This window comes from Rhinolophus ferrumequinum, chromosome 16 (assembly GCF_004115265.2).
Source record: "Rhinolophus ferrumequinum isolate MPI-CBG mRhiFer1 chromosome 16, mRhiFer1_v1.p, whole genome shotgun sequence".
Lineage (NCBI taxonomy): Eukaryota > Metazoa > Chordata > Mammalia > Chiroptera > Rhinolophidae > Rhinolophus > Rhinolophus ferrumequinum.
The window spans coordinates 63,719,759-63,732,868 of record NC_046299.1 but is presented as its reverse complement, the minus strand read 5'-3'; the positions used below and the strand labels follow the sequence as shown (position 1 = coordinate 63,732,868).

At 47.2% G+C, this 13,110-nt stretch overlaps 1 protein-coding gene across 1 annotated transcript in view; it reads left to right on the top strand.

Annotated features, from left to right (window-relative positions):
• Positions 1 to 10,810: 10,810 nt before the first annotated feature.
• VSTM4 (V-set and transmembrane domain containing 4) overlaps positions 10,811 to 13,110 on the top strand; it is a 102,364-nt gene continuing 100,064 nt past the window's right edge. The window contains exon 1 of the mRNA XM_033131414.1: positions 10,811 to 10,926. Coding sequence (XP_032987305.1) covers positions 10,866 to 10,926 — 61 coding nt within the window. The 5' untranslated portion in view covers positions 10,811 to 10,865. The remainder of the gene's footprint in view (positions 10,927 to 13,110) is intronic.

Sequence of the window (13,110 nt, the reverse complement as noted above, 5' to 3'; positions counted from 1 at the left end):
GAACAGGCAATTGCAAGGCAAGGGGAGGAATCACAAAAAGCAGCCTTGGGGAGCCCAGCAGGGGGCCCCCAAACTCATACTTATTGATGAGGAAGGAAAACTTAGGAAGGTGATGTTCACAAAGGCTTGGAGAACGGGTAGAATTAGCGAGACCAGGGTTTCTCAACCTTAGCACTGCTGACATTTTAGGCTGAATAATTGTTTGTCTGGGGGGCAGGTGGCTGTTGTATCACTGTAGGATCTTTAGCAGCATCCCTGGCCTCTACTCATCAGGCGCCAGTAGCACCCCCTCCCCTACAATGTGACAATCAAAAATGCTCCAGATATTAACAAATATCCCTTGGAAGCAAAATTGCCCCTCAGTTGAGAATCACTGAGCTAGACAAAAATGAGGACTCAGAAGAAGAAATGGCACCTTATGTTTGGGGAATTGCCAGCCACTTGGCCTGGCTGGAATGCTTGAGATATTTCTCTCTCATTTCTCTCTCATACACTCCATAAAGATTTAGCACCTACTATGTGACAGGCACTGTAGTGGGCACGGGGAATAAACTGAACAAAACAGGCATGGATGCTTCTCCATGGAGCTCATGGCTAGCGGACGAGAATAGACTATTATTGGAGCTAAGTACGAAAACACCCATTTTATTACCTACAGGGCCCCACGTGGCCCCGCCTTTGCTAACTTCTCCATCACCGTTTCCTAGCATTTACTGCCTCACTCCAGCCCCATGGGCCTTATATGCTCCAGGCTTTTATACTTCAAGGCCTTTGCACTTGCTGTCTCCTTTAAGTGGGGTGCAACCCTTCTCTTTCCCTGTTGTGGCTGACCCCTTGTTCATCTTTGAGGTTTCAGCTTTGTCACTTTTTCAAATCATGCTGCCTTAGTGTAATGCCTAAGTGCAGGAGGCTTTAGAAAGAGAAGTAACATGATCAGATTTATGTTTTATGAAGCTCACCTTGGTTGTATGTGAAATATGGATTGGTACAGTAGCAAAAGAAGAAAGAAGTGGAAGGTCACTTAAGAGATTGTCCCAAGCAAGGGACAGTGTGGGGTGGGTAAGGCTGGTCACAAGCCAAGAAGGGAAATGCATTCAAGACATATTTGGGGAATTAGATCCAAAGGGCTTGGTGATGGTTGGATGTCAGGTAAGGGAAAGGGACTTGTCAAGGGGGACTCCCAGGGTTCTGACAGGAGCAAATGGTGGGTGGGTGTACAGTAACTGACATGGGGGCGTTTGAGGGAAGATCAGCTGTGTGCACATATGTGTGTGTGCACAGATGTGTATGAGTGTGTGCACAGACGTGCACATGTATGCATGTGGATGTATAGGCCTTAGTGCTGGGAGTGGGGCTGGTAGAGGTCAGTCAGGACGTTGCCAATTCAAAACGCTAACAGCACATCCGAGAAGAAATGTTGAGTGGGGAGTGATTTATGACTAGAACTCAGAAAATAAGTCTGGATTGGAAATATAAAATTAGGAATTAAGAGCACATGGGTGGTACCATATTTGAAACCACAACAGTGGGTAAATGATGTTAACTAGGGAGCTGGGGTAGAGTTATGTGGCCTGTGAAAGAAGAGGAAATGGGGTGGGGATGTGTTTCTTTGGAATTTTCTTCAAAGCCAACAAAACTAAGAAAGATTGTTTTTGGGAGAGTCGAGCAGTGTTAAATGTGGGAGAGTGGGAGTGAGCTGATGATGAAATATTTTTATTTCGTTTGGCACAAGGAGGCTGTTGAGGGCTCTGATAAGAGCAGACTCAGGGCCCGAGTCGGGCAGAGGCCAGATGGGCCTGGGTCAGTAGTGGGCATGAGACAAACCACTGGAGACAGCGGTAGACAGCTCTGTTAGCAAATCTGTACACAAAGGAAAGCGGCAATGGCTGTAGCTGGACAAAAGGAAACTAAAACAACACAAAGATGGGGAGAAAGTGAGTTTATAGGCTAATGGGAATGATGCAATAGAGACAGGGACACTAAGAATGGAAGAAAAATGTGGGCAGAGGAGTTGGCTGGTGAGAGAGAGCTGAATACTGAACAGATATGGAGAAACTGACCCTGGACCAAATTATCTTTTGTGTTCTCTGTTGTACCCAGCTGGGCAGTTAGGTAAAGTAGGGCTTTGGGGCCAAAATTATGGAACGTGAATTTTTTTCCCCTTGAAAACTGCAAGGAGCTTTTTAAACAAATTTTAAGCAAGTCAGGTTTTCTTTTGTGAAAGATTGTAAATCATTCTTGAGCAAGGTCAAGAGTGGATGAGAGAGCAACATTGGTGACACAGAGTGCAGGTAAAGAGTTGGAGGCAGGATTAGCTCAAGAGCTATTTAGAAAATGGAAATCACAAATTTTGGCTAGTGTTTGATGTGGGTAGTGAGAGGAAGGTGTCCAGAATGACTTCCAGATTTTCCACTTAAGTGGCTCACATCATTAGTCTTTAGGGAAATGCAAATCAAAACCACAATGAGAAACCCTTTCACACCCACTGGGATGGCTAGAGTAAAAAAAGACAGATAATAACAAGGGTTGGTGAGGATGTGGGCAAATATGAACCCTCATACACTGCTGGAGGAAATGTAAAATGGTTCACCACTTTTGAAAACATTCTGGCAGTTTCTCAAAAAGTTAAGTATAGAGTTACCATATGACCAAGCAATCTGATAATTGAAAATACATACGTCCACTCAAAAACTTGTACATGAATATTCTTAGCAACGTTGTTCATAATGCAAAAAAATAAAAACAATCTACATGTCCATCAAATAATAAATGGGTAAACAAAATGTGGTATCCATACAATGGAATATTATTCAGCTATAAAAAGGAAGTAAGTACTGACACAGGCTATGAACCTTGAAAACATTATGGTAAGTGAAAGAAGCCAGACACAAAAGGCTGTATGTGGTATAATTTTATTTACATGAGATATCCAAATAGGTAAATTTGTAGAGTCCAAAAGCAGATTAGTGGTTGCCAGGGATTCAGGGAAGGAAAGTAATGAGAAATGACTACTGATTAATATGGGTTTCTTCTTGGGATGATGAAAATATTCTGGAATTAGGTAATAGTGATGGTTACACAACTTTGTGAATAAACTGTAAACCACTAAATTGTACACTTTAAACAGGTGAATTTTATGATATGTAAATATATCTCAATTTAAAAAGACATGCAATGAAACAACAATCATCCCTATTATAAAGTTTTTGGAAAATAAGAATAGAAATTTTCTTCACATGATATGGACTATTTTTCTCAAACCAAACAGCAAAAAATCTACAGGCGTTGACACTGAAATCAGATAAAATATATCATCAATCATAATTTTTATTTAATCTGGCTTTGGAAGTTACATCTAATAAATTCAATGAATTCAATTCAATAAAACAGGAAGACAGGAATTTTATGTATAATGGACATAAAATTATGATTTTATGAAAAAGACAAATACCTTGAAAGCTCAAATGAATTAACTAAAAATTATTTTAAAAAGACATAATCAAAAGATCTGGATATTTGAGTAAGATGGATATCAAAAGCTTTCTTGTGTATTAGATGTGACTAATTAGGAAATAACATGGAAAGTATTCCATGCTCTCGATAAACAGATATTCACGGAAATGTTTCAAATGCATTGAAATGTCCAAATGATTAGCTCTAGTTGATAACTTAATAAATTTTTATTTTTCTGTAATGTACAATAGTTTGTTAGAGTTTTCTATATTTAGCAAGTATGGCTTTTATACTAAAAGGGCAATAAAACATTTAATCAAACATTAACTCAGGTTAGAAATGACTAGGGGGCATCCCCCTCCACAGTTGTGGTCTACAAACCACACTTTGAGAATCCCAGTTCTTAATACCTTAATCTTTGGTCCTTCGGAATTAAATTAACTCTGATTTTAAGTGCACTTTATAATGGATGAAGATGAAGCCAACTCCAGATAGTAAAATTACAAAGCTCTTTTTGTGGTGTGTCCTCGTTTCTCATAAAGATTTAAAGCTGCGAGTGAGAGGGAGACCTTGAGAAAGAACGGTGGTGGGACCTCAACTGAGAGAAAGGGTAAAGAGAGGGAAGCTGGGAAAGAAAATAGGGCACAGCAGGGAGAAGACGGGGAAGGTGCTGCAGGAGGATGACGGAGAGATGAAGTTGGAGAAGGACTATAGAAGAGAAAAGTGAAAATGGCAGGTGTTAAGGGAAGTATATTGACTGGGGATTGTGACATCACAAAGGAGGTCCAGGTAGGAGGCTGGTGGGAAGACGACGGTCCCTGACTCACCTTCCATGGGAATCAGCAGTCTGAAGTGCTCAGCTATTTCAGGCTGAATCGTGACCCCCTCCCCAATTTATATGTTGAAATCCTAACTCCCAGTACCTCAGGATGTGACTATTTTTGGAGACAGGGCCTTTAATGAGGTAATTAAACGATAATGAAGCCTTTCAGGTGGGCCCCAATCCAATATCTGTTGTCCTTATAAGGAGATTAGGACACAGACATACGTGCCCAGGGACGACCATGTGAAGACACAAGGAGAAGACGACCACCTACAAGCCCGGGAGAGAGGATTCGGGAGAAACCAACCCCTCTGACACCTTGATCTTGAACTTGCGGCCTCCAGAACTGTGAGACAATAAATGTCTGTTGTCTAAGCCCCCAGTCTGCAGCATCTTGTGATGGCAGTGCTAGCAAATGAATACAGGTGCTGAAGAGAAGCCAGAGGCAGGAAGGCAGCAACCAGCAGGCTAGAGTAGGTCCACGTTTTTGGTGTGGAGTCTTCCTGGGCCTGGTCCTTCAGAGAGCAAACACACAGTGAGTGCTCAAGCAGCGTTCACTGATCTAAATGCCCAGGATTGGCATACATTTGGCAACAAGCAGCTGACTTTGGGCAAACACAGAATGGCCTACTGGCCCTCAGCACTCAGAGCACTTTGGGAAAATGTAGCGGGTTTTGCAGAAGGAATCTGGTGTGTGAGTAATGATGGCATGGGGACTGGTTAAGAGAACACAGTGTGTTCTCTTTGATTCTCTTCTAAGGCTCTAATGCTTGTCCTCCCAGTAGGTCTGACCTGGAGGCCCAATGGGGAAATGAGCTGGACACCGGGACAAGGAGGACCTGGACACGCTGAGTTGTAGGAAAAATGGAACAAACAGTTAATGAAAATGCCACATCCAGAGGCTCAAAGCCTGGCACTGGAGGAGATCCCATGTGTACAGGTGTGAGGGTGTGAGTGTGTGTGCACATGTGAGTGTGTGTGTGCATGTGAGTGTGCGTGCGCCTGAGTGTGTGTATGCATGTGAGTGTGTGAGGGTGTGAGTATGTGAGGATGTGTGTCTGTGCGCGCGTGTGTGGTACGTACCCTTCTGCACCGGTCCTGCTGTACCTGGCTTGGGGCAGAGCACAGGGACCAGGAGAGACGGTCCATGAATGATGCTCAGACCCCGGAGGGCTTCCTGAGCTCTGCTGCTGGACTTCCGGCAGCGCCCCCCAGGGCATACCCAGGAACTGTGGTCTGAGGCACCATCAGTCTTAGGAGAAGAGAGTGATGATTTTCCTTCAGTGTTTTGCAAACCTGAGTGTTATCCTTTCAATGGCCAAGAACATTCTTACAGGGCCTGTGTTGGCTTAAGTTGTTGCTGCTTAAACAAAGACTTGACACAAATACAAACAGTCAAGCTTATAGTTGCTTTATAACAATAAAATAAAATAAAATAAAAACAAATTTATTAATTAAATACAGACAATTAAAACAGCAATGAAACTCAAACTAACAACGTTGATTTTATGTCACTGTTGAGCTTGGTGTTTGCAAAGTCAAGTTGCTTCCTAAATGAATATGGGACTGAACGTGAGGCAGACTCTTCTGGGGTGATGGGTCCTCACTGTCACATGCTGAGGTGACACAATCTCTCAGTATGACAGTGTGGATGTGTAAAGCCATACCACTTGAGGTCATCCTGATTGCCAACCTAAATGCTAACAAAGGCACGGAAATCAGGTACCACCAGGTGTTTGGATGGTGCTTATCCAGATATCCACGTGCTTTAAAAATATTCTAGATCTTCCTAAGGTGTCAAGAATTCCATTAGGGAGCATGAAGAGCGCTGGGGTTGCTTGTGGGAACCCTGCTTGAGAAACACAGGCTGGGAACACTCAGGTGGAACATCCTTCATTCATTCTACAGACATTCACCCACCTCTTCTTTCAAGCCCAGGCCTTGGGCTCAGGCACGAGGGACACAGAGATGACTGATAGCTAGTGTCTGGCCTTGAGGATCAGACAGTCCTGTAGGGACATTTATTTAAGTATCAATGATGCTGTACGTAAAATCTTGTACAGAAAACTTGGGATCTCAAAAGAGGGGACCTAACTCAGGCTTTTGGGACTTGAAAGTCTTCCTGGAAGAGGTGACGCCTCTTTAAGCTGAGTCTTGAAGGATAGAAACCAACTAGCCTCCTGGAGGGGCAGTTAGCCCAGACAACCCAAGTTGAACTAGGATTGGGGCTCTGCATTTTAGAATAAAGGCTACACTTACGAACAGGGGAAAGAGGGTTTATTTGCTCTCTAGAGAGCCCACCCCATGTCACCAGAATCTTTTCTTTGAGCAGTTAATGATTCAACAATTTCATCATTACAGAACCATTTATTGACTAAAATTTTGTTCTTTTTAATAATAATAACGTCCTTGGAAAACTCATATGATAAGACAATATCAGCCTTTTCTATCTTAGAATGAATTAGTTAATCATTTCTGAGAAAGTCCCCGAGGGAATGGCAATGGAGTTTGGGTGGGATGATGGAAGAAAAGTTGGGCCAGATCTTGGAACTGTCCTGTCCGGGGTGGGTACCAAGAAGAGGGAAACACAGCTGAGGATGTCTAATCCATCATCCATCCAGGCATGGAGTGGGTGCATGTGTGTGTGCAGGTAGGGAGCAAAAGCTCCATTCATTTCTCATTCACTGGACACAACCGGTTTTCTAGGTCCCCAGAAGCCACCTATGGGACGTGAAAGTCTCGTATCTTTTAGCCTCTGTGCTTCGATACATGTTGTTCCCTTGCTTGGAACAAGCCCTCCACTCTCTGCCTTTAGGACTCTCCCAGCATCCTTTAAGATTCAGTGTAAGGGCTGTCTTCACTGTAAATGTTTTCAGCACGACTAGGAAGAGGAAGTGGGTATGGCCTCTTCCATTGTAGTTAGTGATATAGATAACCTCTTCAGTTCTTAATTGCTCCCTCGTTTCAATCCCTTCTATTTGAGGGATTATAGAATCTTCTAGAATCTGGGGGCCCTTTCTTTTTTCCCTTCCTTCCTTCCTTCATTCCTCCCTCCCTCTCTTTTTCCCTCCCTACCTCCCTTCCTTTCTTTCTTTCTACCTGTGTAGAATTTTTATAAGATTTTATTTGAACAAAACTAATGACAGTTGCTGGGAAGCAAGATCTCAAATGCTTCTGTGGGGGCCATTTCTTTTTGCATCCAGCTAGCCTGCAGAGTCCCTGTCACCAAGCTCACAATTGCTGCTAAGTTTGTAGAATGCCCCCTATTTATCAGGGTTACCAATGAGGTTGGTTTGGAGAAGCTATTTCTACCTAGATATACAGTCAGGCTTACAGCTTTACATTTCCTTAACTTCATGGGACAAGCCAATCCACTCCACTCCCCTTCCCCAGTTGTGCAACGGAAAGATGCTGCAGGTTTCACGAAAGGTCTACCACCGGCGGCTCGTGGCTTTTCCTGATTGGATGGATGTGTCCTCTGTAACTGATCTCTTCTCTCTCATGTCTTCCCCAGCATCAGTCAGAACTGAACCCCCTTTTATCCAGAGTCACTTTCTGTTCACTCCCCGTTAGTGAAAATTCAAGTGTACAACTAACTGATTTTAGCGGTAGAATGCTTGTGAGCGATATGGAGGAGGAAACCTTGAAAATTACTTGTATAAATCCAGATCGAAAAAGCAACACAGAACTCTGCTGAACACATTAGAAGGGGGGTGCTTACTTTTCCTTGGTGCTTTTAGTTTAGGAATATATTTGCTGTACACAAAATCAAGCTGATTACAAAACATTGCCACACTCCCATCTTGGACACAGGGTTTAGTAAACAACTTAATGGAAGAGGAAAAGGAGACCTCCACTCCCCAGCCTGCCATGTGGTAGCAGAATACGGCTGTTTTGCGGGGAATTGGGATTTCTAAAATCCTTTCGGTGCTGACTGGTGGAAGCCGGATGAGTTGAGTAGGGCCTCCATGTAGCTTAGTGTCCACATACAGAGACCGGGATCAACTTCAGAACAGTCCGAATGCTCGTCCAGAAACCCCAGACGGGGATTTTTAGAAGAGGTCATTATATATATGATCTTATTTTATTTTGTATTATTTTGTTTTATCTTATTTTGTATTGTTCTTCTAGTTCAGAACACAGTCAGACCTGATAGAGCCAGGGGATGGACAAACATGTCTGTGGCGGGTCTTTAAATTGTCCTAAGCTGGTGAGTGAGGCAGGGGGCAGGGCAAAGGCCTTTGCTGTGGTAGTTCACACGCAGTCCATATTGAGCCTCGCTGGGTCATTGGCTCTGTCTCTCCTGGGGACTGGGTATATTTTCCTGTTCCTGTGTCATCAAGCAAAGGTCTTACCAAGATAGTGTGGTAGATTATTTGGGAACCTGAGAAGTACTGAGAGCAGACAGCTGCAAATAGAACAATGTACCACAGACCTGCAAGAAAAGCACTGCCCAGCCCCACATCTCCAGCACAGCACCAGTTCTGGCAGTGAAAAAAGCAAGACGAAAGGAGGGCATTTAAGTCTAATACTAGGTTGAATGTCTGCTCAGTTCTGCAAGGAGACACATATTAAGAGATGACACAATCGCCAAAGCAGGACTGGCTCCTCCAAGTGTCGTCAACAAGGGTAAGGGCCCCTTAACTTTCCACCAACTGGGAGAGGAAACTGCATGCACAGGGGTTGAGGTGGGAGGTCACAGAGGACACTCCTTAGCTCCCTGCCCTGGTGCAGTCATGTTGACATGCCATTTTACACATGTCACCTTCATCAGGAAAATGAAGTTCAGAGGACTCACAACTGTTACCCAGGGTGGACGCCGGCTGGCTTTTAGAACCAGCTCTCCTCTTCTGGTACGAAGCTGAACTCCCAGTTCAGACACTCCGTGGCCCAGCCCTGGACAGGTCTCTGGTCTTCTTTGGGCCTGAGTTTACTAATCTATAAAACGAAGCCTGGGACTGCACAGGGATGGGTTGTAAGGATTAGTTGCTCACACATGCAAACTGGTTTCCAAGCTTTGGTCTGGAAGTCCCCTAGGGATGTTTGCATTCCTGGGCTGTTGGATCCAACTTGACACCAGTTTTTGTCCTCACTTCTTTCCCTTGGCATCAGACTCAGGGGACTTGCAGCCAGCTCACCATGGACTCCTCAGGTCCTTTTACCAGTCTTGCTGAGAAGTGGGGCCACTCCCTTCAGTCTGGCTGCCTTGATGGTCAGCCCATTCTCTGTAGGACCTGCTCCATGTGAGGGTCTCCCAACTAGGAGCGCCATAGGGGACTATGGGTCCCAGGACCCCAGGAAGTGCCTGGGATTTGGAGAGATCACAAAGGCTGTACCCACTGGCCTGGGCTGCAGGGGTAGATGGTTCCTCTGGGACATGCCCTGGGGCTCAGCAGCAGTGGGCAACACCGCCTCTCTCTATGCCTTCTCCACCCTCCTCACTGCCCTTAGAGGGAAGGAGATGGGGACCCCGTTCTCCTCCTGCAGAGACCCAGTCTCCAGCAGGGCCCACCTTTTCCAAAACCCCTCAAAGACCTCCCCCGAAACACACACACAACGCATACCTCATACATATTGTTCTTGCTCTGGAGATCCTGGACCAGCACATCAGTCAGGCTCATCCCCAAGTTTAGAACCACCGTGAAGAGCCCAGGCATTGGCTCAGAGTGACCTGGGCTGAGTAGCATTGTCACTGCTCCCTGACTGTTTGACGCAGGTCAGCTCTTCCGTCTCCCTGCTTCCTTTTCTCCAATGATAATACTAAGGATAGCTGACATTCATGGGCCTTAGCTGGAACTGTCTCGCCTGGTCTTCTGAAACACCACATAAGGGCCATGTGCGTTTTCCCATTGTACAGGTGGAGGAAACTGAGGCATATGGAGATTAAGGAGCTGTCCCAGGGTCTCACAGTGCCAGATTCAGTAACAGGTACCAAGTACCTAGCCCAGGCTGTAGCTGAGGACAGCCTCAGTAGTCATTATTTTTAATAGTGTCAGCGCGCTCTGAACTTGTCTGTGTGGACCCTCTCAGTTTGTCAAGGGTCCCTGTCCGACACCCTCCAACGCCCAATTCAGGGCAGCAGGAGACGACTTCTCCCTCAACTGCTCCTTAGCTCACAAAGGTCTCTGTGGAGCCATGGCAAGATGCTGGTCAGTAGGCTGGCCTCACACGGCGGCCGCCATTGCCTTTAGTAATTTCCCCCACTCAGCGGACCTGCAAGCTCCAAGACGTCCTTCCCTTAGCAGGAACTGTCTGAGATTCAAACAGACTGCAACTCCCATTGCAGCTGTATATTCCGTGTCCAGCCATCAGGTCTCAGAACCTCAGTTTTCTCATCTGTGCAATGGGAATGGTGAAAATGAGACATTCACAGGTTGCAAGAGAATGATCACCGGGTTGGGGGAGAGCCCTTGTCCAGGGAGGCCAGAGGCACCCTGAAGCCAGGCCCAGGGGGCGGGCCGCCCAGGGGCGGGACGGGCCTGGGCCGGGCCGGGGCCGGGGCTGGGGGCGGGCGCAGGGCGGGTTGGGCGGCGAGGTCCGGCGGGCGGCGGCGCGACTCCGCGTCACAGCGCCGGTCGGCGGTGGGGAGATGCGGCTGCTGGCACTGGCGGCTGCCGTGCTGCTGGCGCGGGCTCCGGCCCCCGCCCGGGGTAAGCACGGCGGACCGGGCTGGCGGGAGGCGACTCCGGGACCCCACGGGAGGAGTGGCGGGGGCTCGGGGCTCAGGCCTGGCTGGGAGACACTGCAGCCTCCGGGCCTCCCTCTCCCCGTGCGCACCGGCGGGCCCGGGTCCGCGCTGTCCCTGTCGCCGTGCGGATGCCTGGCAGAGGTGCGGGCGGAGGCCCCCTTCCTCCCCTCCTCGGCCGGGGCCCCAGCGCTCCGCAAAGAGCCTCAGAACAGACCCCTTCCAAGGGCCAGGCCTTCAAGTGGAAGGTTTAAGCCTGACCGCGCGAGCCCTAGTTGTTGGTTTGTTTTCCTTTTTTCTCCACAGCAGTCAGGACCCACAACTGTTGGCAGGTTAGTCTGGGCAGCAACTTCCCTTTAACTCTCTTCGGAGCTGCTTGGCCAACCCATTCAGGAGGGCTGGATCTCCAGGCTGGTGTTGGGGACTGCGGGCATGTCCCTGGGCGGTTTGCGATGACCAAGCCTGGTGAGATAGGGTATCCAGGGCTGGATGAGTGGGGTCGTTTGCAAAGCACCCTGCCTTAGCTGCAGCCTCTACCCACACTGCTGGCTTTCAGTTCAGGGTTTCTGGCCACTGCTAAGTTTCTGGAGAATTTTCTCTATTCCTTAGGGCCCTCCCTGCCTGCCTGCCTCAGTGCTGAAAGGGCCTTGCTGGCCAGAATAATAATCATGATCAGTTAAACTTACCAATAGCCTCTCAGGGAGGTGCTATTATTGTCCCCATTTTGTAGACGAGGAAACTGAGGCACAGGCCCATGAATTGACTTGCCTTAAGTGGTGGCGCTGGGATTTGATCCTAGGAAGCCTGGCTCTAGACTCTGTGCTCACACTGACTAAGCTGCATTTCTGTTGTTTTGTTAGCAAGAAGGCTGATACTCAGAGTTAAGTACTTTTCCAAGTTTGACCCAGCTACCAAGTGATGGAGCTGGCCTTGGAGCCAACATAGATCAGATTCTAAGGAAGAGTGACTTGGATCATCACAGTGGGATCACCATTGAATCACCATTGTCCCCGGCTCACAGTGGGGGGGGGGATGTTTCCAGTGAACCTGACATCAGCACTGTGGGAAACACTCTTCTCACCATTGTCACTGTCTTGGCTGACAGACAGTGGCCGCAGATCTGACTGGGATGTTTGAGCCAGGCCAGCTCTGGTAGCCTGTGTGGAGTAGCCAGCAGCCAGTGGGATGCAAGGGGGCACAGGGGTCTTTGTCCCCAGGCTCTATGACCACCTTCCTAATCATAGGTGCTGTCAGAGAGGGTGCCCCCAGACAGCAGCTTTTTGGGGGTCAGGTACATTCTCCTGTTTCCAGGAGTCCTCAGGCCTCGAGAATTGGAATTCGGGATTCTTTAGAGTTTGCTCTGGCTGTGCCCAAGGCCATGCCTCAGAAAACGACGACAGTTTCTGCTTGTGCAGAAATCACCATGTGCCACCCATTCTTGTAAGTGTTTCACCCGTGAGACTCTTTGTCACCATACCCCAAGGGAGGGCCTGGCAGAGCTACTTTACACAGAAGTCTGGATTGCTGAACATTTCTACCTCTCTATTTTGGGGCAGAGCAGGACTTTCGTTATCACCTGGTTCCACCTCTTATTTTACAGAAAAACAAACCGAGGGGCAAAGTATTTACTAAGAGAGAGGCTGTCTTGCAAAGTGGTGGTTGAGAGTTGGCTCTGAAGCCAGGTTCGAATGCCAGCTCTGCCGCATTCTCTGTGAGTTTGAGCAAGCGACTTAGCCTCTCTGGGCCTTGGCCCTCTTGTCTGTAAAATGGGGATAAACATAGTATGAGGATGAACTGGGAAAATACATGTCAAGTGCTTAGAATGGTGCTTGGCAGGGAGATCACACCCAGCAAATGTTAGCCCATGTCATTGGTCAAGGACGCGTGTTAGTCCTGGATGAGAGCTGTTTGCAGGTGATGGGCTTATTACGAATGCTGAATCACCCCATAGGTTAGGTCTGGTAGCACTTCCGCTTGGTGCTCGGTAAGCACTGGCTCGTAGGGCCATGGGTTATTAAGTAATGGAATTGTATTATTTTCAGAGCTTTATTTGTCATGAATTCAGACTCTCCATTTCATAAGAATGAGATTTTCGCTGACGAGTGGTACACACAGTTTGCATTGCTTATAAGTGTAGCGGCTCCTGGCT